At 39.3% G+C, this 24,369-nt stretch overlaps 1 protein-coding gene across 1 annotated transcript; it reads right to left on the reverse strand.

Moving 5' to 3' along the window:
- Positions 1-11,121: 11,121 nt before the first annotated feature.
- On the reverse strand, positions 11,122-22,934 carry MMP13 (matrix metallopeptidase 13). The gene is made up of 10 exons (XM_008536763.2): positions 22,758-22,934; positions 22,430-22,671; positions 21,607-21,755; positions 21,298-21,423; positions 18,864-19,025; positions 17,337-17,454; positions 16,195-16,328; positions 15,071-15,230; positions 13,185-13,288; positions 11,122-12,498 (listed from the first exon to the last, which is right to left on the reverse strand). Exons 1-10 carry the CDS (start codon positions 22,878-22,880, stop codon positions 12,398-12,400), a joined length of 1,419 nt encoding a protein of 472 aa, XP_008534985.1. The 5' UTR covers positions 22,881-22,934; the 3' UTR covers positions 11,122-12,397.
- Between the last annotated feature and the right edge of the window lie 1,435 nt (positions 22,935-24,369).

Genomic DNA, 24,369 nt, shown 5'->3' on the forward strand with positions numbered 1-24,369 from the left:
TGATGGAAACCAAACTCCCCACTGCACAGATCTTAGCCCTTAGAGATCGTTGAAGATTGCAAGAATGTTTGTGCTCTTACTGTGGCCTATGCTGTAGGAGAATAGGACTAGATGGTTACAGCATCTCCCTTCCTGAGTACACCCACATACACACACAACAGACAGCATATTCCACTTCTATACTCTTTAATTTGTGTCCCACTTTGGGAAGACAGGTTTCCCAAGTGTCCTTTGGGCACAGCAGTTTATAGCAAGATAAACAGCTGCAAAGGACATAGTCTTTCTCTTCCCCAAGGCTCCTCATTTCCTCCCATTTCCCCTTCCCTCTCTCCCTGCCCTTTGTAATCCCAGCTGCTGCTGGCATTTAGGCCAGTGAGTGGCATTTCATACATGAGGTTGCTTCCGAGTCAGAATAAGACCATGAACCTGGGAAGTTTTTTCATTGTTATTATTAAATGTATTTATTCAACATAAACCCTTCTGGATCAATTAATTGTTGAATAACAAGTTGTAAATTTAAGGAAATCCTACATTCCAGTCAAAAATATTTTGTTTCAAATGCATATTTTTTTCTTTAAAAAAAGCAAGAGAATGTTTCCTATGATCAGATTCACAATGGCACCGCTCTGAGGTCAGCTCTCACCTCACCTAGGATCCTCTGCTAGCAGACCCTCCCTCTAACTGGCAGGGCGGGCTGGCTGGTGAGGATTCCATCTCCACACTCCTGTTCATGAGCGTTGAACCCAAGACACGGTTCAACATGACTGTCTCTGGAGCAGAATGACTGAAAGATTCATTCAAGGTCATACAACTGACCCTGGCCTGCAAGGGATGTCATCTAGTCACGTCCTCCAAACAGCCAGGGCTACAGGAGCCACCGCTCGTGGGGACCAGCACCCACAGAAAGATGCATTGAAGTCGCTGCCCTTTGTTGTAGGTAAAGACTGAAACTACTCAGCACCACAAAGATAAAATGAACATCTGTCTTTACCTTTCTTAATACAGTGACTGGAGATTACAACAGAACTGCACCACCCCAGACAGCTGCTACATAGGGAGTCTCTGGAACTTTTGGCACTTTCATTAGGGATAAGAAAGGCGACCCAATCGATTTCAGGAACCCATTATTTCCCAATCTACTCTGCCCCTGCTCACCAATTATGTTCCCAGCGGGTCAAGGACCACGAGCATTTACCTACTCTGTCATGGAAGATTGTTTAATTGCTATTTGTAAAATTACACAGATCAAATAACCTGGTATTTTGTAACTATAACCTGCTAATCAAGTCACATGATTAAATAACTATGTCCTGGCATTTTTTACTTAAATTTCTTGCTTGGGTGGCTTGGCTCAGTTTTATCCCTAAACCTAATTTCAGTTGCTCCCTGAGAAATACACTAACAACCTCAGTAAGCAAAATTAGTCTGCTGTTTACACAGAATCACAATGTTTGGTGAATGAGGAAGTGATGAACAAAAACCTAAGCAGTTAAATTTTATTCTGAGAAATTTGGAAGACAATCTTATCAGTGGTAACTTGCCAATTTCTTTGAGAGACTCAACCTTGACAGTTAGTCTTGAGGGCAAACACCGAGAGCCTTCTCAAGCTTGACTCAATTCTGATTGTCATGATTTCGTGTTCAGTAATAAGCATTCAGCTGGCATAAGACCATTCTTCCACAGGGTGTGTTTTCACCCCCTAGGTTCAAAGTCTTAATTCTTCTTCACTAAGTAAAGAATCATCAATGATTACACTGCCAAAAGGAACACTTTAAACTACCTTCTTTCTTTGCCTTAGGAATTATTGCGAGTTGATAGCGCCCACTGTCAGTTGGGGTTGAAGATGGGCAAAGAGGGAGGTCAGCACATCCTCCGGGAGCATCAGACACACTTGTAATGCTGTAAACTAAGGGTGTGGCTGTGTCCATGTGCTTTCTATGAAATGACCACACCCACTCCATATGGTTTTAAAACAATGGATTCAGGCCTAGAGGATTTAGCATTTTCAGTTACGATGTGAATACTCAGAGCTGATTCAATTACTGATGCAGAAACAAAGTCAGGCACATGGCTGGAAAAAATGACTGCTGCGCTTCAGCTGACTGGGTCATGCGACATGGTTAAGTTGTGTAAGTATAGGAAGAAACAGGTTTAGGAAAGGACTGGATGTCAACAGTTTCTATCCATGCCCACGCTGAGGATCCAGCAGAATTTTAATCAGATGGCTACACTCCAGAATGCAGTGACTCTGTCAGCCCATCTAGTCCTCACTTTTCCTTGGAAGAGATCCCTGAAGACTGGCTAATCTTCCTTGCAATTTAGAAGCCACTAGGTCTTTCCCCTAGGTTTTGTGTGTACTCAGGAAATACACAAAAATTTTAAAACTAGCCTAAATAAAACCTCTAGTAAAGAAAAACTAGTTCTTCCAATAAGCCTTAAAATGTATTCCATGGACAAGTAATAATGAATACTTGTCAGGTGCTCCTTCCTTTTTTCTAAACTCCTGCATTCCCATGCTAATCGCCACTATTAGTACGGATGGTACAGCAGTTGACTAGATGGGCTTCATGGAGGATAGAAGGGCCTTTTGATGCCACCACCACACAGGAAGAACCCTCTGTTTGCCCAGAACCCAACAACGTCAGGCAAGGCTTATGAGCTGTAAAGAAGTGGATGATTGATGTTTTTATTTTTAATTTGAGAGAGCTCCTTCTTGGAATTTTCAAAGCAGACTTCCACATCTTCGAGGAGCACAGCAGATATACAGACACTTAGTCATTGACTAAACTGAAGAGGGGTCCCTTTAGGTTGTGTGAGCAGAGGAAGTGCTTAAGGATTACAGCTGTAAACCTGAACGAATGACTTCAGCTATTGGTTTTGAGGGTGTGTTTCCTGTCTCTGATTGAGTTAGACCCATCACTCCATCCCTCTACCAGCCATGACCCACCCCTACTGCAACCTTCAGCATTGTTGATCGGTAGCAGCTGTTCTTGACTGAGCACTTGCTCTGTGCCCGTGAGTCTACTAAGTGTTATATGTGCATTATTTCAGCTTAGAACATAGCTCCAGAGATGGACTATCTGGGTTCAAATCTCAGATCTTCCTCATACCAGCTGTGTGACTTAGGACAGTTTCTTAACCTCTCTGTTCTTGGTTGCTCACTCATAAAATGGGGACAAAAATAGAACTTTTGTGACAATAAGTAAATTAATACACATGAAGTAGACAGCTTTGGCACATAGAAAAGTATAAATGCCCAATACTACTATTACCAACCACACTTTAGAAATGAGGGTTATGATTGAGACTCAGAGAGTTTGAGTCTGTCTCAGGGTTTCACACCAGTATCCCGGGTGCAGGTTAAGTACTGCCTTGAGGCACAATGTTTTATAGGTAGTTATTTGTACATATTATAAATCGGCTCCCATTTCTTCCCTGCAGCCCCCGACATAGCCTCCCGGTCATCAAACTAACTCCCCTGAGGGTGGAGACGACACATTCAGACAGCTGTGCAGTTTCTGCCAACAGTCTCTCCATGCTCCATACCTTGGAAAGAAATAGCAAAGGTTTGGTGGGCTGGAGTGGTGAAAAGGACAAAAGAACTGGGGAGCTGAGTGTTCTCAAGAGGTCTGGGTTAGATCTGAAATAAAGTGAAGGGAAAAGGAGGTTACAGATTGAGAAGAAGCGAAGGGACTGACAGTACCTACCCCACTTCAGGGGGTCCTCTTCGCTCTCCTCAGGCTGAAGTCTTCCAAGGAGCAAGGAGGTGGCCATCTAGCTCCTGTGTCCCCTCCCTTCCTGCTCTGTTCCTTTCCGTAGCCTCCAGCTACAGGTGGCTACTGACCACTGGAAAAGTGGGTAGTCAGAAGTGAGATACCCTGTAAGTACAAAATGCACACTGGATTTCAAAGACTTCACATGAGAAACAGAATATAAATGATCTCAGTGTTAATTTTTTAAAATATTAATTATATTTGAAATATTGATATTTTGGATATATTGAAATAAAAGATATTAAAGTTCATTTTTACCTGTTTCTTTTTAATTCTTTTTTTTTTTTTTGAGGAAGATTAGCCCTGAGATAACTACTGCCAATCCTCCTCCTTTTGCTGAGGAATCCTGGCCCTGAGCTAACATCCGTGCCCATCTTCCTCTACTTTGTACGTGGGACGCCTACCACAGCATGGCGTGCCAAGCGGTTCCATGTCCGCACCCAGGATCCGAACTGGCCAACCCCAGATCACCAAAGTGGAATGTGTGCACTTAACTGCTGCATCACCGGACCAGACGCCTCTTTTTAATTTTTTAATGTGGCTACTAGAAAGCTGAAACTTACATATGTGAATTGTGTTACAGTTCAATTGTAACACAATTGAACACAATTGAATGGGAGGCTGCTCTGGACCATGGGTCTCCCGAATTCCTCCCTGCCAAGGCCTGAATGGCCTCTTCCATCAGCCTGTTTTACCAAAGGTAGACCCCTCAGTGGTGTGCAGACCCTTAGTGGTGCCCAAGGGGCTACCAGATGCAGTGGATGTGAATGGATCTACAGGTTGGGGTGTCCATACCCACATGTGTGAGGTCCCTTGCAGTGCCAGACAAAGCCAGGGACAAGAAGAGAAGATGAAGTGGGGCCTTATAAGTGTTCGTGACAGACCTGGGCTCTGGGTAAAGGTGGCCTTGAGGAGGACGTCAAAGAACTTGTATCGTTCTAGGAGATGACGATGAGACAGCTGGAAGGAACAAAGGTTTTGATTGGCTTTTGTGCTGACAATGTTCAAGGTGAGGCTATGGGGTTGGGGCTCAAGTGCTGTGGCGGTGCAGGTCTTTGTAGTCTACAGCTATTCTCTTTCTGAAGAAGCCAACTTGTTGGATGAGAGTGAGAAGTAGAAGAAAGATCCAAGATGTTTGGGACGGACCAAACAAAACTGAGATAGTTGTTTGTATTTGTCTCGATATTTATATCTTCGCCGAAGGAAGAGCCCAGCCCCTCATCAATAAATAGTGGGACGCAGCCTCTGGGCTGAGGCAAGGACCAGAAGAACTTAGCCCCTAAAGTCTGGCAAAAAGACGGCAGTATCCACTGGGCACAGTTTTAAAAAGCAGGGAGTCTGGCAAAGGGAACAAAGGAAGGGTACAGTTTATAGCAAAAGTAAGGCCTCAATCTTGAGCAAAACACAGAAATTAAATTGTCAAAACAGGATGGAAAGCCAAAGTTATCCTGGCAAAGAAAATTTTTTTTCTGAGTCCCAGATGCTTGAACTGGAGCTCAGCTGTCAGAAGAGGATGGCTACTTGAAGCTGAGAACCTGGTGGGGCCTGACAATTATCCAAGGTAAAACAGAGGCACCGACTCAACTCCCCCTGTACCGTGAGATTAGTGGTATCCTTCTGATTGAATTAAGTGTATTTCACGACCTCTGATGAATAATGGATGTCTAAACACATAGTGTCCTGGTAGAGGAAGGGAGTAGCGGAATTAACAAACTGGAGGGAGAGGAGTGGGATGATTTTGAAGGTCCAATCTCCAACATTATTGTATGATCTTGGAGATATCATTTCCTCTCTCTTGGCCTCAGTTTCTTATTTGTAAAATGGAAGACTTGAATCAGATGATCTAATTGGTTCCTCTAAGTTTTTTCATCTTAAGTACACACAGGACACACAACATTGCCATATCCTTCTACTCCCTGAATTTGCCACATTGAAAGATTTCAGGCAATGTTTCGAACTTAGATGTAAATATTGAGCAGAAGCATATTACGTATATAGAATGTATAACGCAAGTCTAGTAAAATAGTTCTGAGTTCTTAATTCATCTTCCAGTTAATCCCAAAGAATTCCTGGGTAATTTGTTGCCTATGGACTCTGCTTCCATCACCAGGACTGCAAAATACTGCCCGTTGTTCCACTTCCTCATTCCCTGCTTCCTTGTCCTTTATTTTACCTTGCTGTTATTCAAACCATAAACCAGTTTAGATGTTCCTTATGAAACTGGGAATACAACTACTTAGGCGGTATCTTAGTTATTTAGGAATAAGTTTTGATGAGCGGATTCAGAAAAGTGAGCCTGGCAGGAGGCAAAACAGGCACTGTGCTCAGCTCAAAATGATCCAAACTGGAGTTTGCCAGAAGCAGAGCCAGCATAAGCATACACACTGTACCCTATGTGCTCAGAGGTACTTAGAGCTCACAGAACTTCTTTCCTGGCATTGCTTTGGGAGCAAAATCACAAGCCACTGGGCACTCGTTAAACTGAGGTACAGGCTGGCCAAAGTACAGGAACCAGAAAGGCCGCACCTTCAGCTGAAGAAAGCAACACTCCTTTTTAGATAGAATTGGAAGGGTCACATGAACCAGTTTGCTTGCGACCTGTCCTGTGCTGGCTGTTTAGTGCCCAGGCTCTTAAAGGCAAGAAAAGGTTGTCAAGAAAAGGAAGGTTATTGTGTCTGTAAATATTAAAAAACAAATAAACCAAAACACTTTTAGCTACTAATTTTAAATCCTTTTGGCACAGCAGATGAGGACATAGCTAAGGATGCTTGGATGATGTTTTTGAATTCAGCACAAAAGTTAGAAAATGGAAACAAAAATTAAAGAACTATAAGATACAGCAGGTGGGTTTTGAATAATGTGAGTCCAATTCCATTACAATCCAGATTTGAAAGTCACAGATTCACTGGATATCAAGTACTTATCATTGTTCCTTGCTCTGTTGATATGTGGTGACATTATTGAATGATTGTTTTTAGTGGGTTATAATGATTTTAAATATATGGAAGAGAAATTTTCATTCTCTCAACACGTAATTTTAGGGACTAATTTTGACCATTCAAGTCAGATAAGATACCATAATAAATTATTACAAAAATGGCCATGCTGTTGTTATAAACACAGCACATCTTTGATTTTCCAGAGGTCCTTAATAGCTGTAGTCCAATTTGAGTGCATGCGAGCAGTGAAATAGAGAAAAGTTAAGAAATCCTAAATCAGTATTTCCTGTGCTCTAGAATATCAGGCAGGTATAAAAGTCCAAAAAGATTAGAAAAACTAAACCATGTGAGAAAGAAACTGTGGAAACCTTAAGCATTCTCTTCCCCTAAACTTGACATTGTCCCCAGGTAATAGGCCTGGTCACTTGGTGTTTTCTTCCCTCTGCTGCCAGCTAGTTTGGTTGGTCTTGGAGTGCCATTGTGTTCTCTGTGTACATTGCGTGTTTTGTGGTTCACGTTGGAGTCTGTCACCTGAGATGATGTACAAGCCCTAGCTCCAAGGGACCTGCCGCAGGTCTCGGAGGCTTGGCATGACACGACATCCTGACTCTCACCTCCGTGAAGGAAGCTTTAGAGTTGAGGAGATAAGTGACAGGAGCACATAATGACTAAGGAAACTGGAGCAAGCTGTTCTTGAATTCCTGCTATTCAACCTTATTTGAAAGTCAATGGCATAAAGTCGAGAATTAAACCATCAGTGATTTGGCCAACTTCCCCATCTCTACACTAAAGAACAAAGCACTGCTTTTGTGACGTTCAAATTATCTGACATTTCCTCATTTTCAAAAAAGTCTTGCTGGTGCCACCTAGTGGAACGATTATGAACCTCATAACTTCGTGATGAATCCTTAAAATCAAGGTATTTTCTGTGACTGGCAATTAAACTTGGTAGCTAGGTCTGGTGGCTATCTTTCCGTGAAGTCTGCTATATATGTATTGGTGTTTTTATTCTGACATGAGGATGTGGAGATCAAAACATTATTTTTAATTTAACATGAAAGTTCTCCCAGGATAATTTCAGGGGCAAAATCTTGTTACATCAGCATGGGATCTTGTCAATTGCTCCTATTTCAAAAACATGTGGACTATTGGTTCAGTTTGAGGGGTTTTTCAAACTTTTCACCCTCATGATCTGATAAAGAGCCTACTACCAGCTGCAATTCAACTTGAGTGCAGTGCATTTGCCAGGAACACTAGCTCTGGGAAATGCACTCCAACATTTGTGGACATTGTATTACTTCTCATAAGACATTCATTTGGTCTCCTCACATCATTCATGAACATCTGTGTGAACAAGCTACCTATATTTTAACTGTAACTTATTTCCTAGCAGACCCTGTGAGACCAACTGCTCAACTCATAACGAACTCTTTTTAAGTACCACCCTCCCCTTTATTGGTAAGCTCCAAATAGACATTTGGTATAACATGAATTCGATGTTCTGGCCACAATGGAAGGACACTGATCTAGGTAACACCAATCAGATTGGAATTTGGTATTGAGACTGGAGCAGAGATGCAAGTTGGGAAATAATCCTGACCATGTATCTCTATCTATCCATTTATCTATCTATCCATGCATGAGTGGGAGACTATGCAGACAAATGATAAAGCAAATGAGAAAAATTTTTCTGAAATCAAGTTGCACATCTTTTTAAAAATTAGAGTAAAAGAAAGTAAATGATGTTCCATGTTCAGATATGTTTGGAAAACCTTGTTCAACAAAGTTAAACAGCTTCTTTGCCACAAGACTGCTTGTAGCCTTTAATATGCTGGTATGCACTGTGAATCTTCTGGGGGACACAGTGTTCCCCAAGATCTCACCAGAAAGCTTTGAGTACCGTTGACACCTGTGTAATCTCCCTCAGAAAAGGAGTCACAAGGAACACTTCTTTAAACATTCTCTCAGGGACCGGGGGAACTGAGGGACCTGAAGAACTTGTTAAAACACAGATTTCTGGGTCCCAAGCCAGAATTTTTCATGCGTTAGGTCTGGGCACGGAATATGCACTTCTAACAAGGCTCCAGGTGATGCTGATGCTGCTGGTCTGCAGAACACACTTTGAGAAGTACTGCTCTATGCAACCTTGCCTACGCAGAGAGGAATTAGAAACCATCCACCTGGAGTTTCCCTGACTGCTAAGTCGTCTGCTTGAGACTGGGCTGGTGACAGTGTGTGGCCTTTTCCTACACCAGGGCAATTCACTGGGCTCCAGGCCAAGAGAGAGGCCTTCACTGGGGAAGTACTTCCCAGGACTTGTAGCGAGACAGATGCTGACCTTTCAGAATAATGTTGATAAAAACACCTATATGCTCCAAAAGTTAATGCTTCCATCAACTGACTCAGTTACCAGGCACTAGCTATTCCCATGCCAATCCCTAGAATAATCCATGATATTTTTTTGTTGCTGTTTCTTGATGTACTGCTTTTCATTTGTCATTGTGAAAGATAGGAGACACATGGTTGGATCTAGGGGCTTCCTGGGTACAGTTTAGCCATTCACACTCTGCCAAATCATCATAAAACACTCCTGTAACTCTCAACTAGGCTCCAACAAATCCATTCCAGTCTGTAGAGATGAGCTTGGAGCCCTTTCCCTGATCCCCTTCACTGTCCGAGGTCACTCATTCTTCATGTTGGTTCCAGTATCTCTTCCATTGTAAAGCTTTTCTTTTCTTTTCTTTTCGAAGATTGGCCCTGAGCTAACATCTGTTGCCAATCTTTTTTTGTCTCTTTCCACTCCCCAAAGTCCCCCAGTACATAGTTGTATATTCTAGTTTTAGGTCCTTCTAGCTCTGCTGTGGGGGACACCACCACAGCATGGCTTGATGAGTGGTGCTAGGTACATGCTAAGGATCTAAATCAGCAAAATCCTGGGCTACCAAAGCCGAGTGCACGAAGTTAACCACTCGGCCACAGGGCCGGCCCCTGCAAAGGCCTTTTTTTTTTTTTTGAGGAAGATTAGCCCTGAGATAACATCTGCCACCAATTACCCTCTTTTTGCTGAGGAAGACTGGCCCTGAGCTAACATCCATGCCCATCTTCCTCTACTTTATAAGTGGGATGCCTACCACAGCATGGCTTGATAAGCAGTGCATAGGTCCACACCCAGGATCTGAACCTGCGAACCCCGGGCTGCTGAAGCAGAGCAGGCAAACTTAACTGCTGCGCCACAGGGCTGGTCCCCTGTGAAGCCTTTCTTGACTGCCCTCCTGTGCCCGACCATGCTATATATGCAGTAGGTAAAATCCCTCTTAGTAAAGACTCTCAGAGCATCCTTTTTCTTTTCTTTATCATAGCTGTAATTTACTTACTTGATTAATATCTGTCTCCCCAGTTAGACTGTGAGCTCCAAGAAAGTAATGAGGTTTTGCTCTTCAATGTATCCCCAGCATCTACTTAGGTTCTTCACACATGATAGGAGCTCAATTAATATTTATTGGATGGATTGATGGTTGGATGAACTATGTTCCACTCCACGTGCAAACCTTAGACATTAAGAATCCTATGAAATTGCCAAGGAAGATGAAATGTGCATAGAATGATGTTGGGGGGTACACTGGGAGGAAGAAATCAGCAGTCCTCTCTGCACCCACAGCAAGTGGTCGTTGCTCCCCTAAAAGAGCACTTAATTTACTGAATTTTGATTGCTTTATCTCCATAGTAGAATACAAAATTTTCAGGGGTAGATGTCAAGTTTTTCTGGTTCATCTCAAGATCTTAGGTGCCTTAACAGACACTTATTAAATGTTTGGGGATGGGCAGTGCTTAAGAAAACAAAAGAGACCTAAGGTCTTAAGCTCAGCGGACCCTGATGTTTCCAAATAGCTAGTGTTTGCCTTCCTCATTAGAGTTCCCTTTCTCCCAGTATTTCTTCAGCTTTACCAAAGCTGCTCATCCTCTCGTTTTAGACATCACAAAATTAAAGCCCAAAGAGATTAAATGACCTGCCCAAATTCACATGCAACATTCAAGGCAGAGTAAGCGTTAGAACTCAGTCTTCCTCACTCCAGATCCATCGCTCATCCCACTGCATTATCTAGTAATACTCTCACAGGGAAGACTCTGAGGACCCCATGGAGCTGATCTAGGGAAGCTGGCCCAGAAAGCAGGGCTCATCAGCTCCAGGCTGACCAAACTCTACCAGCACTTTAGTTACCTAGCCTGGTACAACTAATTCTGAATTCTGAACTTAGTCTTCTTACAAATGAACAAACGAAACAAAAACAATGCGTGAGCTACATTCACCAAGAAACATTGGCAAGCAAAAGGAGTAATTTAAATGAACTCTTTTTGTGTGAAGAAAGCTTAAATTTACACGAAAAGACAAAATATACCGTATAACACTGTCCATTGAAAATGTCTTTTTTTTATTATAAACGATATAAACACTTCCTAAGACATTTTGCAAACAAAATACATTTTCTTTTATTTGCCTGAGTCATTATGAACAAGATCTCTCAGTACAATGATTCTTCCCTCAATGGCCATTCATATACTCAGTAGGTGCCCAGCTCCAGGCACTGTAAAAAGTGCTGAGGGACAAAAGAAGGAGAGAAAAAAGACACTGTTCCACACCCTCAGGAGGACCAAATTTACGAACTACTTTCATCATTTTGCATGTCTCGTTTTTAACATATGTACTTCCAATTTATAAGATATATTTTAGTCTATATCTTTAAGAAATAGCCTATATATCCAAGGTACACTGGACAATTAAAACAAATATCTTGATAAAATAGGGTTAAAACACTACTTTTAGTCTTAAATAATCAAATGTTTTTCTAAAAAGTGATGCCGTGGTCTTAGATCATTTTGATAACAATATTAATTCTTTACTTTGATATTTTTGAAATACCTGAAAAAATTGATGCAAAGAGAGATTTTCTTTCTTTATCTTCTATAAATATGCAAAAAAATATTTGTCTTCTTTGAGAGTAGCCCTTGAGTCATTGTCAACAGTGAAAAATTAAAGAGAATCCAAATGCCACATCTACTGTCCTCAGCATTAGACCTTGTTTCCTATCATTAGTGACTTTATACTTCCCTAATGTGTATATGAAGAGGGACATGTACATCCAATATTTTCAATGCAAAACCCAAGTCATTTCTTTGGAAAGTCGTTTACAATATATTTATTACAGACATTTCCCCTTGATTTATCTTTGTTGGTGTAAGGCTACCATATGCTCCCCCCAATTCCATTTTTATACTTTTCAATAAAGATGATTCATTAACTATATAAATGTGATTTACTTTTATGTCTTTGCAAAGTTTCCTTATAAATATATTAAAAATATGCTAGCTCTCTTTGACAGACCATATGTCCCATGTTTAATGTGGGAAATACTGTCAGCTGCTGCTTCTGTATGGCACACAAGAATTAATGATCCTTAGAGATACTGAATTTCATTATTTTAAAACTCAATGTGGTTCCAGCCACGCATAGCTGTATAGATACTACATATTCAAAGATAACTTACTAAAGCTCGTTCACAGAACTAAGCTTTCCTCTGATACCTCTTCTTCTCCCTGCACACCACCCCCCCCATATCCCCCCCCATATCACTGGAAGTATTATCCCAAATGCTTTCCATGATTTAAATAACAATATTTAAAAGACATTTAACACCACAATAGAGAATTTGTTGGCATGACGCGAACAATACGGTTACTCCAGATGCTATATTCAAACTGTATGGGCCCGTTGAAAAAATAGATATAACCTATAAGAAAAAGACCAAAAAGAAAATTTGAGAGTTTGAAAATAATAAAGGTTTCCTCCAGCTGACATTAAAAGTCCAATCTGGTAGATTACACCTTTTTTTTTAGCATGTCAACAATTATCTTTATAAACCCTGCTAATTCTTTAATATGTTGCGTATAGTTTAAAGGGGGGAAAAGGTATAAAGGTTCCCAGCTCTCCTAAATTGTCAACTTGAATTAGTTGTTGTTTTGCCATGAGTTCTTGTTTTGGTGCTTGAGGTATTGATATGAATTACTTCTTGTACATTAGGGATAATATCTTTTTTCATATATAAGCAAAAATCATTATATAGCTATGATAGTTATTGGTCTTTATATGTAAATTATTCCCCACTCTACCCCTGATTTGAATTACTGCAATACTCTTTGCATCTTGACATCTTTAAGCATAATTTAAGGTAGTATGAAAAGTTTGGCATCTTTTATTCATAGAATTAGCAATCATTAAGTAAAATGCTCATTTATTCGAAGCATGCTATTTTTTTGTTTGCTGCCTGTGTAAGTAGTCACACAAGAATGACTAATTCCTTAACTGCCATACATTTGTTAGCACATCTAAGTCCTGTATAAAAATCCCTTATAAGGGAAAAGAGTTTGAAGGGCTACAGAAACCCTCTATTAAGGTCAATGTAATGGAACTAGTTACCATTTTTCTCGTAGACAGCATCTACTTTATCACCAATTCCTGGGAAGTCCTCTTCTATTAGTCTGGGGTAGTCTTTATCCATCATACGGTTAGTATCATCATACCTATTTAAAAAAGAAAAGAAATTCTTAAGTACGTTGTATTTCTTAGAAATCACCTTAGAAATGATACAATGGCTATAATGGCACCTTCAAAAGTTGACAAGAATTTTAAAATTTTAAGTACATTTAAAACATCTGGTAGCTTTTGAAAATTGAGACTTGTACTACTGAGTGTATAGTGGATGCTTGGTGAGTATTTTTTGACTTGCCTAAAGGCCATCTTTGTAAAGACAATTACAAGTTCATTTTCATTTCACAAATTGCATATATGTTATAAAAGTATGCTATTAGGAAAGTGTTCTTAGAGTGAAATAAGTAGGTTTATGCATTGAACAAGTATCTTTTTATCTCCCTTACACTACTATGTGTAAGACAACTTGCTAAATGCAGTAATGGATACAAAAATATTTAAGGTTTAATTTCTGTACTAAAAAGTTATAGGGCCATATGGTGCTACTAAAGCTAGAAGGGGAGCATAGCTTTCCCCTTCCATAAGTACATATTCCATCCTCCTCCTCCTTCGCGCACACCCACACCCCAGCCAACCAAACACATTCTGAAATTAGCCTAGGAGAACAGCCTCCCATGATGTCCTACTGTTACTGTTAATGATGAGAGTTTTATATGTCCTTGAGGAATCTTCCAAAAGGTAAGAACCACTGAACTATCAAGAAATCTAAGACAAGTACACACATAACTGCAGCACTAGACAGTAGAAGCTAAGCATCACGAGAGAGTAACAGGAAAGGTCATGAGAGTGTAAGAGAAGGAAGATAACCTCAGAATGAGATGGTCAAAAAAGACTTCGTAGATGAAATGGTGTTTCAAGTTAAGTGGGATTCCAAGAGGGAAAGATTCAAGGAATGACCTCCCAACAAAGAAAATTGCATAAGGGAAGGTTATGGGGAGATCAAAGCACAGGGCATTTGAGATATGATAAACAATTCATCTTGAATCAACCACAGACCTCATATAGGATATGAGGACTGGAAGATAGAATCTGGAAGAAATTTTTAGAGCGGTATGAATGTTATTATCTGAAATAAAGAAGTCAAAAGACAAAGATAATATATGCAGGAATGTGTGTGGGTGTGTGCATGCGTGTATATAGAGAAAGTAAAGCTATCATATGAAACATTTCAAGTGTTGGGTACCTGTGAGATACTCTCATCTTCTAATATAGACATGGATCTGGGCTCTTAAATGTTGTCGATGTCAATGCTGTTTTAAACTCTACATATGTTTTTAATATTCCAACTCCACTAGTCCTTCAAAAAGGGCTGACTTTCAAAACTACAAGTCTAGCAGCTTCCTGGCTATCCTTTCCAATGGATCAGCAGACTGCAGAAAAGGTGGCCGTCTCTCATTCAGTCTGTTCCTGTGTCTATCCGTGTGTCCTTTCTGGCCACAGAAGAGGGAGCTATGCGTAAATCATGAGAGGATGTTAAGAAAGTGAATCCAGGAGAAATATCAGAAGGAGTGAAGATGTCAAAGTAAAAGAAATGGTTGTAGCAGGGTCAAGATACAACAAATGGCTAGGAAAGAAAAGAGAGGCTCAGAAGAGATGAAAATTCTATATATACATGTGTATTTTCAAGAGGACTTGAGACTTTTAAATACCTGTCTGAGGAGCTACTTGCAGGAGCTGACACGGAAGAGAAATTAATGTGACTGGCTTGACATTTTAAATAATGCATGAGATAAGAATTTCAGTAGTGAGAGCTGTTCGAGACTCATTTCCCTGTATGACACCAGATGGCGGGTCAGTAAATAAGGCTGCCATACCTCCAGACCTGGTTTCCTGAGAAGAAGAGAGTCTTCCCTGTGTCCTCAAAGTGAACAGCTGCACTTATCTTTTTAACGTCTTTTGGAAATCCCAGTTCAGATATTTTTTGAGGATAACCTTCCAGAATGTCATAACCATTAAGAGCCCAAAATTTTCGGCCTAGAAAAAGTGAAAGAAGGTTTTATTATCCAAGGAAATCTATTAGGACTTGCACGTGTAGACATTTACTTTAGCAAAGAAAGATTCATCTTATACATTTATAAATAAATTAGTGTTTGCAGTCACCATGTTTATGAAACATAGAAATAGCATTCTTCAAACAAAAAATAGGATTTAAGATCTTAATTTCCTAATTATGAGTACAGCCTACCAAATATCATATTTAATTTGGCAACTTATAGCCTCTGAACATTAAATTGGAGCTGGGTGAAAAGTACATTGATTTCTACAAGAATAAGGAACACAGTAGGAACAGTAAATTAGATTGAAAACTCAAATTTTATACCAGATAGAAAGCTATTTCCTTCTCCAAAAAGTAATTTCATTACAGCATTAATTATAATAGTCAAACAATAGAAACAATTTCAGTAGAATCTTATATAGTCACTATAAATTATAAACATAAAGATGGAGTAGCAATTTGGAAAATTTTCCAGGATGTCAAGGGAACAAGTACAATATTTAAATGTATATACGCTTAGGAAAACAAATACTTAAAAACAAGTATTATACATGATGGAAGGGCCAGAAAAGAAACTGAGAAAATAAAATACATTGACTTTTCAAAAAGGAGAATTACGGATAATTCTTTTTCAATTTTTCAAAATGTACATTGTTATGTTTGATCAGTAAATAATTTTTAAGAGGAAATAAAAGAAAAAAACTGACATGATTGTTATGAAACAAAGAGTAAATATGTTAAGTAATAGTGTCGAATTTTTACTTGTCAAATTTGGGGACACTTGGTAGAAAGGTTTCAGGTGCTTTCTGATTTTCCTTTTGTTGTATTTGGTTCTAATTTAGGGATATTTTCAGGAGTGATCATTTTACTAAGTCTCTGGTAGTGCCGAGCTCTTCACTGCCTGCTTTGGATATGTGGGAGGCTCACCGGCAGAAAGCTTACCTCTAAAGATGAAGATAAGGTCTTTGGAAGGATGCTCATAGGCAGCATCAATACGGTTGGGTAGTTCTGGCCAAAATGATTTTGTTAAAAACAGCTCTGCATCAACCAGCTGAGGATGTAGGCGCCAGAAGAATCTAACACAAGTATAAATACAGAGTTTGCTGTCACATTTTTAAGTGCAATAAATAATTGTTATTTATTCTATCCTGCGAGCTACCTGTCTCCACATCCATACAGATAAGTTAGAGACCACCATTCCCTATCGCCTGTGAAGGGGGAAAATTTTTCATTTCCCATTAAGTGCCAGTTAAACAAGCTATTGCTATCCTAACTCTGGCCTAAAGTATTAAAGTTTAAAATTTCACAGGGCCTTTGGGAAGGCCAAAAGTCCTTTGTAGGTTGAGATCATGCTTTGTTCAATTTTGCATATCTTGCAAGTGACAAGTAAATGTATCAGGCACCGTGTTGGGCTCTGGAAAGAAAACATGAGTTACACAAATTATGTCTTCAAGATCTCACGGCCTGGGGAAACTGATACATGAGAAAACAGCTGGACTACAATGTAACTAGAGCTATAGCAGAGGAGGTGGGAATGCTGCTGGGTCACAGATGAGGGAGCAATTAATTGATGAATGAATAAAGGGACAAATAAGCATATTAGAACAATGTCAAAATTAAAAATTAATATTTCAATTTTTGTTACCTACAGGATTACGTGGTAAAGCCCTCCCTCTCTCAAACTTCAACATAAGTTACCAGAACCAAAGTCTTTTCACACCAAAAGGAATTTGGGTGGACATTACGAGTAACAGTTTACTAACATGATAATCGATTTCAACATTCGTCTGTTCTTTAAATAAATAAATTGGATTTCTATATTTACTTGATTATCTTTATAAGAAAAACTACCATCAAAGGTATAAAAAGAAGCTGCACAACACCAAGATTATCCATTGAAAAGTAAAATATTTATCCGTTATTTATTTCATCTGAAATGTGTAAATAAACTGCCCAAAGGTCTATTATTTTCACTGTTAATCTCACTTTTCCTTGGAAACTTGACCAGATGTCTTGGCAATTTGCAGACATGGCTTCACAAATGTTTGCTGCATGCAGGTTTTATAAAATAATATCAAGAGTACCTGTCTTTAAAGACCATTGTTTCTCCTCGAAGACTGGTGATGGCATCAAGGGATAAGGAAGGATCGCATTTGTCTGGTGTTTTGGGATGTTTAGGGTTCGGGTCTTCATCTCCTGGACCTGTAGTGATAAAACGAACGAAAGAAGTTACTGAGGATGATCTTACTGGTAACCTGATCCTGTTACTGGAGAGGGGGAGAGGGTGCCCTCCAGGGAGGGCAGGAAGTCCTGCCTCTCCTACATAGTGGTCCCGATACCCTGCAATCCTGCCTCCTGCCTCAGGGCTAATGAGATCTTGCCAGTGGGCCTGCACCTTCTGCTTTCATCCTTCAAGACCCCCTGAGAGCCACATCAATTGCAAATTTAGATTTCTTGAGATGTAATAGAAATGGGGTGAGAGGGGAGCAAAAAAAGACTTTGAGGAAATTTTCCCCATACTTTGCACAACCTATTGACAGAATGCTCTTGAGAAACACTTTCCTCTTAAAACCATTTCTGATGGTACATCGTCTCTGTGGGAGCCTTCATCTTGGCTCTTTCTCTTGCCTATTTTATCAGCAGTCAGCATCAGCTTAATGTTGCTTCACCAGTTTTCCACAGTGCAGCTGCATCTCAGTGACGAGCCAGGCAGGCCTTCAGCAACTCTGACATGACTCGTCACAGGTCTGGAACTTCTTCACCAGCTCATAATGAGAGCAAAAGGATTGCGGGGCACAACAGTAATTCCAAACAGCTTTTTCTCTCCCTAGTCCCTATTAGTTCAATCATCAAGTTCCTTGGTGACAATACTGTAGAAGTAATAAGAATTGTAAAATACTTGTGCATATTTACACTAACTACTACAGTAAATTTAAATCTAGAGGGTGAAATAATGGGTAGGGTGACATGAGCAAGTTTTCTGAGCTATGTGCTCTAGAAGTATTTTTACTGATGACTGTGCACTGTGGCTTTAACTCTATTTATGGCAGGTAATGTTGCTTCTTTGGGTTGGAGTTTAATTATTTTGTAAATATTATTAAAAATTTGGAAGGAAAACAAAAAGGAGAGATTCTCACAATGGTCACTGTAGATGTCGATTAAAAACTACCACAGGCCCCTTGTATGGTTTCTACTGTTGCAAATTAGAGAGTTTGAAAGAACACCCAGAATTTATAAAAAGTGGTTAAGATCTCACTTTCACCCTCAGCTGTGTTACTATAGAAACACTAAACTCTACAGGGCTTAGTTCTTTATTGGTTAAATGAGGAAAAAATATTTTCCTTTCTTGTGTCAGAAGTGTTTTGAGGCTATCAAATGTACCTTGCAATGTATAAAATACAAATATAAAGAGTTATATTCTGCAAAAACTGTGGGGAATGGACTATTTTCTACTTGAACAGGTGGTTTGGTTTGGAAAGAAAAAATGGGTATGTTTTCCAGGTTTTAATAACAAAACCAAGACAGCTGCATTGGCCACGGTAAATTCACTAATAATTTAGAAAATAAATGTATATATCTACTCTGCTTTTAAACTGATAAATTAGAGTTACCATAGAGATACTGGATCCCTTGTACATCATCATCAGGAAGCACAAAGTGGCTTTTGCCAGTGTAGGTGTAGATCGGAAACATGAGTGCTCCCGGGTCCTTGGAGTGGTCGAGACCTAAGGAGTGGCCAAACTCGTGTGCAGCGACAAGAAACAAGTTGTAGCCTGTAAGAAAACAAAGAAGCCATGGAAAAACAAGGTACTACAATGACCAGTTAACGGAAGGAATGTTATTTTCCTCGTCTATTTTGTATGTCACTATTTCCCTTTCTTCGCTATTTACTCACTTTTTTTGTGTGCTAACTGCGTTTTATTATTAATAGTTGTATTTACTCGGTTTTTCAAGCTAATATCTAGTTGCTTAAAGAAAGATTTGAAGTATTGATTTAATCCTTATAAATAACTTAATGCTTTCTTTGATTATACTGCCTACACAGTTAGAATGTCAAGGGATTGTTCTCGAGTAGTTAGTAATCAATAAGAATTTACTGTGAAGACAGTAGTAATCGTGATTTGCTCTTTGTCATCTCAGGTCAGATGAAGAAAGTGAACAGGGATAACTCCAAATGAGGAGTTATGGAAATCACATAGGGGGTTCATATATTATAGGATGCTGCCTAGAACATCATCTAAACAGGAGGCAGCATCCAAAAGGGGTGCTGACTAAGTATGGAAGAGTCATTAACTAAGGTCTCTGGGAATTTTCTTGGGAACAAATTCCAACTGAATGATCCTTTCCAGGATTTCTCTAGACTCTAGAATTTAAAGAAACAGAGACTCTGGACATGATCGGCCATTTTTCCTCTTCTCTAGAGAACTACTGTGCCACTGTATTTACGTTATTTCCCCTAGTCATTCTTTCCACCAATTTTTAGCCTCCTCGTACTAGTAAGTTGGAAAAAAGATAAAAGATTAAAATAAAAAGAACACATGAAAGCTGGAGCCAGTGATTTCAATTTGACCTTAAATACCCTTTGCTATCATAGCCAATTCGTGAAGAAAATGTGTACCCAGCTTGGTAAATCGTGCAGACCATAAGAGCAATCAAAGTTCACATAATCTGAGTGACAAGTAATTCTTCACTGAAATGACTAGTAATGGATAACATTCTTGGCCTTCAGCTAAAAATTAATCCTGATTAGCTTGTAGATGTTTTTATTCATTTCAGTAATATTTCAAACCCAGAACTTATGCAAGCACCAAAAGCTGAGGCTTATTGTGACTCTAACTTAGCAATACTAGATATTATTCTTTTTTTTCTGAAATCATTCTTACCTGTGAAATATTCAGAACATAAATATTTAAATTCTCGCCTTTCTTTCCAAAGACAGATTGGAGGCATTGGAATTGAGGCATTAATCATTTAAGGTCCAGTTTTACTCTTTGGAAAAATAATGTTTTTAATTTAAATGAATGATAAAAATTACCTACCTGTGAAGACTACTTCTAATTGTCACAACTAAGTATCAATACACCTCCAAAGTTAAGTCCTAATTGGAACAATCTTTTTTGTGTGTGTGTGTGAGGAAGATTAGCCCTGAGCTAACATCTACTGCCAATCCTCCTCTTTTTGCTGAGGAAGACTGGCCCTGAGCTAACAAGTGTGCCCATCTTCCTCTGCTTTATATGTGTGACGCCTACCACAGCATGGCTCACCAAGCTGTGCCATGTCCTCACCCGGGATCCAAACTGGTGAACCTTGGACCACCAAAGCAGGATGTGCAGACTTAACTGCTGCGCCACCGGGCCAGCCCCCTGGAACAATCTGTCTCTTCTTCCTGAATTAACATTCCCAATTCTATTGAGCTTTGAAGATTCAACTACTGACTGAATTCATTCCACACTCAGTTTTATTTTGCTCTTGTAAATACAACATTCATTTGGTCTGTCTCATGCTGTTTGGAGTAAGACACTCTATTTGTTAGGGGGATATTTATAAAATCAGTGATATAGGCAAATTTGAAACAAGTAAATCATATAACAGGGAACAGAAATTTGGCTGGACTCGTGCCGTTAGTATTTCTACCAGGAGAAAAACTATTTCAATTCACATCCAACTCATCTATGACCTACATATCCAGCCCTAATACTTTTTACATATGTATTTGCAATAACCTGTACTTCCTCAGCATGCCTAAAGGTAATCCACAGTAAACACCTTGGTTGACAGGAAGACATTTTGGTCCTATTTCAAAATTAGCTGGTAGCCCTCAAGCCACTAAACTAAGTAGATTTTGCTCATTTTTAATGTTTCACATTGGTTTGTAGGAATGTCACTTGTAGACACTAATATGTACAAGGTAAATGTTTAATTATTTTAGAAAATATAATCAAATATCAAATATAATTCACAGTATGCTTAACTTCCTATCAATGGGGAGGTCACTGTCTAATCTAATCTAGTAATCATGAACTATATCTTCATAAGAAATATTACCTTTGGAACTGCTTGTCCAAGTTTCATCATCATCAAAATGCGCATCTCCACCATAATTTGGCCCCGGAGGAAAAGCGTGAGCCAGCAGACCAGAGGGTCCATCAAATGGGTAGAAGTCACCATGCTCTACAAAGCAAGCAAGAATTAAGAACCTAATTATACCTAGTAGTGTCTAGCTAAAATAAAGAACTGGTGAATTTTTGTTGAATTCTGTGAAAGGTAATGAATGACTGAAAAAAGGAGTAAAAGAATAGAACCAATTAAGGAGCAGACTATAAAAATGTTTCAAAAATTATTCTACATCATTACCTTTAGTTCCAAAAGAGATCATGATATCAGCAGTGCCATTGTAAAGTCTGGTAAAGTTCAGAGGTGTGACATCAGACCAAACTTTGAAGGCCTTTTTGAATGCCTTTTCAACTTCAGAATGAGTCAGATCAGGGGTATAATTCACAATTCTATTCAATAGAGAAAGTCTTAATTAAACTTTTGGAGGCTGAAAGCTATTTTAGAATATATTTCTTGAAATACTGCTTTGCAACTCAAAAAGTGATAATTCTTCTAAGAGGTCCGTTGTTTCAAAGAACTTATTAACTATGATGCCATATAAAGATAAAAAATGAATTAAATCAGATATTTGAATAAATCCAAATATCTGACCATTGGGCATGTTAAGTTTAAAGTATTCAGGTGTTTAATAAAATTTTTATTGCATGCTAAAAGTTTGGAATTGTATTGCTATAGCCTTAATAAATGAAATAGCTCTGTAAAGTTCCCAGAGAGTGGAACTCTCCATTTTTAGCACTGTTGCCGTAAATATGCTTGACATACTACATTTTCAAATTTTACTGAACCTACTTTTCTATTTTGATTTCATATTTAAAAGAAATACTTTGAGATTTCCAATGAAAAGTAATGCTGGGCTAATGCAACAATAATAGATGTTATGAGACAGTCTCATCAACAGCATGAAAGTTATTCCTGGACTGACTGAACTTCCAGTTAAATATTTAAGGCCTACCTAAAAACAAGGGACCATACATGCCCTGTCATCTGTAGCTTATGCTGAAAATTAGACATAATACTATTTAAAAAACTAACAAATATTAAAGAAAGATAGTATATGATTTACCTGTAGGTTAAATTCATTTTAGGCCATTTGAGAGTTCGAGGGAAAACATTGTATTCACCCACATCAGGGACCCCACATCTTGGTTTTTTCATGATGTCTAAGGTGTTATCATCAAGTTTGCCAGTCACTTCTAAGCCGAAAAAAGACTGCATTTCTCGGAGCCTGTCAACCACGGAGTTCGCTGCAGTCTTCTTCAGGATTCCAGCAGGATTAAGGGGATAGTAGTATGATTTCAGGTAGCGCTAGAAGAGACCAAAATGACCTGATTTTAAAAGAGAAGTGCATCTATGGGATGTATCACACCACCGGAATTGGCAAGATACTCTACCTCTGCAAGCTGGAAGTCTTCCTCGGACATGTCATCATCATCATCATCATCATTGGGAACAGGCAGGGACCAACAACGAGTCCAGCTCAAGAAGAGGAAGGCAGCCAGGACACCTGGGTGCATCTTGAATGGTTGTGCCTGGAGGCTTCTGCCTTTCCCCGGGCAACTACCTTTACTTTTATAGGCCTGCAATGGTGAGTCATCACTTATGGAGAGGTTTCAGCTTCCTAGTCAGTTGAAGGTAAACATGCTTACATGGCGATTTTTTTTTCTCCCAAGAAGTGTGGTTTGTGGTAGAATTTGAGGGAAACACAAAATGAGGGCATCTCTCGATTCAGCAGGGTCTCAAAAACCATCTGGCAAAATAAACGGCCTCAGCATATTTACGGATACTGTGGGAAGAAGCAGAGAGCAGTACATTTTTCACTTCAATTGGCAAAAATGTTTTTCCCTCTGCAGGAAAGCAGCTACTTTTACTTTTTCGGATAAGAATATCAAGATGGTGCATTTACTTCCATAAAGAGAAACCTAGGCCTACTTCCAGAATGGTTATAACCTGGTGAGTTCTAAACTTCCTTTTCTCTAGGGCAACTACAGAGGGAAATACTGTGTGTACCCGAGTGCCGTGGAACTGGACCAGAACCCAGTCGGGAGACTCAGAGCTACTATAGCATATCCATAGGACTGAGTGCTGTGGTTGGAATTTTGAAAGCACTCGTGTGACGTCTTAATGAACATGGGGTCCTGCTTGAATTTCCTACAGGTCCAGGCAGAGGTAGAAGAATATATTGGAATACAATACAATGGCTAACACATATTGAGGGATTACTACATGCTAGGTTTAAAAGGCATTATGTCATTTAATCCTTACAACAGCCTTATGAATTAGGTACTATTGGAAGGCTTGTTTTCACTTTACATATGAATAATCTGAGACACAGAGAAGTCAAGAACTTGTTTAAGGTCATGTAGTTAATAAATAGTGCTACCAGTGTTTGAATCCAGGCCAGCAGACTCAAGACTTCATGTTCTTATCCACCATCCAATGTGGCCTCTACCCCATAGTTTCTCAAAAACTGATCTGCCTCATTCTCACACCTCTGGGAGCACCCAGGAAAACTAAGGCTGTAGGTAAGCATATGGCCAATGTCAAGTTTGTTAATTTTTATTTTTTAAATTTGAGTAACAGAAGTACCTTTGATCCAACAACTCAGGAAAATAGTCCTCTAGGGGCCTCCAGTCTATTATTCCTTTCAGAATCTCACACATTTAATACCATGAAATTAGACTCCATCTTTGGTCCCCTACAGATGTAAAGGGATAGAGCAATGTTGGCCATAATCTTCCAACTGACTGGATAATTGAAAATGCAAGTTAATTTAATTGACAGAATGATTGAAAGTATAAGTTAAGTGGTTAAGAGTCAGGGAGAAGCTCAGGTCAGGATAATATTAAGACAAAGAGAAGAAGCATGAATACAAATTTAGGGTGAGCAGGGAAGGGATATCCCAACATATGGGTGAAATACTATGATCTGGATTAGCCAGCACCTCAGAGAAAACCAGAAAAGCCTATGAAATCTAAGCAATTGGTTGAAGGAAACTTATTATGC

This window comes from Equus przewalskii, chromosome 6, assembly GCF_037783145.1.
Source record: "Equus przewalskii isolate Varuska chromosome 6, EquPr2, whole genome shotgun sequence".
In the NCBI taxonomy this organism is placed as follows: domain Eukaryota; kingdom Metazoa; phylum Chordata; class Mammalia; order Perissodactyla; family Equidae; genus Equus; species Equus przewalskii.